The 2,859-nt window shown below is 30.2% G+C and overlaps 1 protein-coding gene across 1 annotated transcript in view; it reads left to right on the top strand.

Moving 5' to 3' along the window:
• Nucleotides 437–2,859, top strand: part of LOC105159834 (MADS-box transcription factor 23) — a gene marked incomplete in the record, with an annotated part of 6,137 nt that continues 3,714 nt past the window's right edge. Inside the window, 3 exon segments of the mRNA XM_011077037.2 lie at nucleotides 437–1,196; nucleotides 2,316–2,394; nucleotides 2,622–2,686. Coding sequence (XP_011075339.1) covers nucleotides 1,015–1,196; nucleotides 2,316–2,394; nucleotides 2,622–2,686 — 326 coding nt within the window.

Genomic DNA, 2,859 nt, shown 5'->3' with positions numbered 1-2,859 from the left:
ACCCTTTCCTTCACTAGACCGCAAGGGGAAATTCATCTAACTACCCAAAAAGGGCATATCAACTTATTTTTGATGTATTATTTCAGTAATAGAAAGCATTATAAATTCATTGGATTGGTTTTGTCATTTGTGTGAGAGTGAGGGGTAAAATAGGGAGGCAAAACATGTATTCCCTCCCGGTCAAAAACATTAAAACTTGTTATACGTACATACATAATCGTATCCCAGAAGCAGAAGAAAGATTAGTGACGGCACAGAGCGGATGAAGCCGTCGAGCACGTGTTGAGCATGCACACAGCAGTTAGGAGTCCCGTTCACACCTGCACCAGCACCAGCACAGCTCTGTCTACTTCCCAAACATACGTCAGATATTATCGAATCCCCAACTGCGATTCACATACAATTCTGTGTTTGCTGTAATTCTAAAACGAGTTAGGACTCGTAACGTCTGCTGCTTACCCTTTTCACATAAATCATCTCAGAATCTGCGGGACTTCCATTTCAAGAAAAGATTGTTACAATCAAGTCCTACCCCTCTCCCCCCTCCAAAAAGAATACATACCTCCAAACATGGCAATGCCCACCACCATAAGGTAATTAGCCTTACAACATGAGGTAAGATTTCTACACATAGTAAACCAATCACACCCTTTTTATATTTCCTTTCCAAATTCCTCACAAACTTTTCCTCCATTATTACACTCCCCAAAAAGGGTTTATTGTAATATATACATACAATTCTTGAAATATATCATACATAGTAACCCTCAACCATGACCCAATTTTCATTACCAAATTCGCTGGTTGTCCAAAACCCATCACTAATTCTCCTTCCCATTTTTCTATCTCCAAATTTAGGACAACTGCATTGATAGTATTTGCACCCTCTCTCTCTCTCTATAAATATATATATACACAACACACACATATATATATATTTCGTCGGCAGTAGCAAGACAACATAGTTCATTAGACCGTACGTCGTTAGTTTGTGCCGAGGAAGAAAGAAAAAACATGGGGAGGGGTAAAATAGAGATAAAAAAGATTGAGAACGTGAACAGCCGGCAGGTGACGTTCTCGAAACGGCGCGGCGGATTGATGAAGAAGGCCAAGGAGTTGGCCGTGTTGTGTGACGCTCAGGTCGCCGTCATTATCTTTTCCGGCACCGGAAAGCTGTATGAATTCGCCAGTTCCCGGTAAGTTATATGTATCATTCTTGCTAAATCTTTTCTAATTCTTTTTTTTTTTTTGGTAATTTTATTTTTAAAAAAGTTATATATTTTAATTGAAGGGAGGAAATTGTTACTGATCATATGGTTGATTATTTGATTTTTATTCTACTGAAATTTAATTTTTAGGTTCGGAATCTTGCCACTCAAGTAGTACGTACGTAACATTTATCGTGCGATTAATCATGAATTTTATAATTTTTTTTAATTAATGTTGCGATAAATAAAAAATTGATATATAGTTTAATTGAATTGGAGTTTTATTATTTGATAGATCAAATTTTAAGTTCAAAATTGTATATTTTTTTCTAAAAAATAATTAAACGGTCAAATGTACATAATGTGATGTATATATATATTTGTAAGACGAGTTACAAACATCTGCAAATAAATAGATTTAAATTTATTCTGACATAATCTGATACAGTTAATGTTGCTCAAATCTAATTAAATTTTTTAAATAAAATCTATTTTATTTTCTTTAAAAGAATGCTGATCACTTAATTATGAATTATAAGACTCCACCTGCGTGCTTAAGTTTTTAAAATATACAATCCAAATATTTATTAAGTATTTTTAAACTAATTATTCTAATGTTCTGATCGAATTATGATCATAAATGAATCCTTTTTTAAAAAATAATATAATTCTCTAAGAAAATAAATAGAAGAGATATAATTTGAACTAAAAACTTTATACAAAAATAAATAAATAAAACGTAAAAGGAAAGAGAAGAAAGAAGAACGTTCGAATGTCTCTCTCATTTTTTTATATTTATGGATGTTTATTTTTTTTAAATATCAATAATTTGGTATATTAATTTGTTTAGAACACTTTTTAAATACTATAAAGTATATATATTTATTTTAACAATAAAGATTTATATCTATATATATATATCCAATCAATTATATCAAATCTAATTAATTATACGACAAGTAATACTGTAATATTTCAATATAAAAAAATAGGAATTAACTAAGACATAGGACACTAGTAATAGTATGGTTATTTATATCATATTTTCTAATAATATATCTATATATATATGTATATGTTTGATATATATTTTGTTGTTGTTGAAAGTATGGAGCAAATATTAGCTAGGTACAGTAGGAACCATGAAAGTCCTGAACTCGCGACGGTTGAGCATGCCGCTGATCAGGTAATTAATTTAATTTATAATTTCAAATTTATCGATTCAAATACAATTATTTAAATGTATTTTCTATTAAAATCTTATAATTAGGGTCGAGGGAAGAAATATTTCTAGTTTGTGATATGTTATTTTCTTACTTTATATATTAATATTGTTATGATCCGAAATATAATCGAGAGATATATATTATTCCTATGGTATTGATTTTAATTTTTAATATTTAATATTTGTAGCATGAGCCAACGATTGAGGTAAACACACTGAAGGATGAAATCGAAAGGCTTCAATTGATGCACCGGTACGTACACACAGCCGATCCAATTTAATTCCTCCGTTTTCATTTGAATCATCTTATAATGTCAGAAACTATATATAAAAAGAAATTAAAAAAAAAAGATTATTTTTTTGGGTTTTTGTATTTTTGTTTAATTAATTAAGATTATTTTGTGAAAAATTGCATGGCCGAATGAT

This window comes from Sesamum indicum, linkage group LG4, assembly GCF_000512975.1.
Source record: "Sesamum indicum cultivar Zhongzhi No. 13 linkage group LG4, S_indicum_v1.0, whole genome shotgun sequence".
NCBI classification, from domain to species: Eukaryota; Viridiplantae; Streptophyta; class Magnoliopsida; order Lamiales; family Pedaliaceae; genus Sesamum; species Sesamum indicum.
Note: the sequence above shows the minus strand (reverse complement) of the source record. Positions and strands in the feature narration are given on the sequence as shown.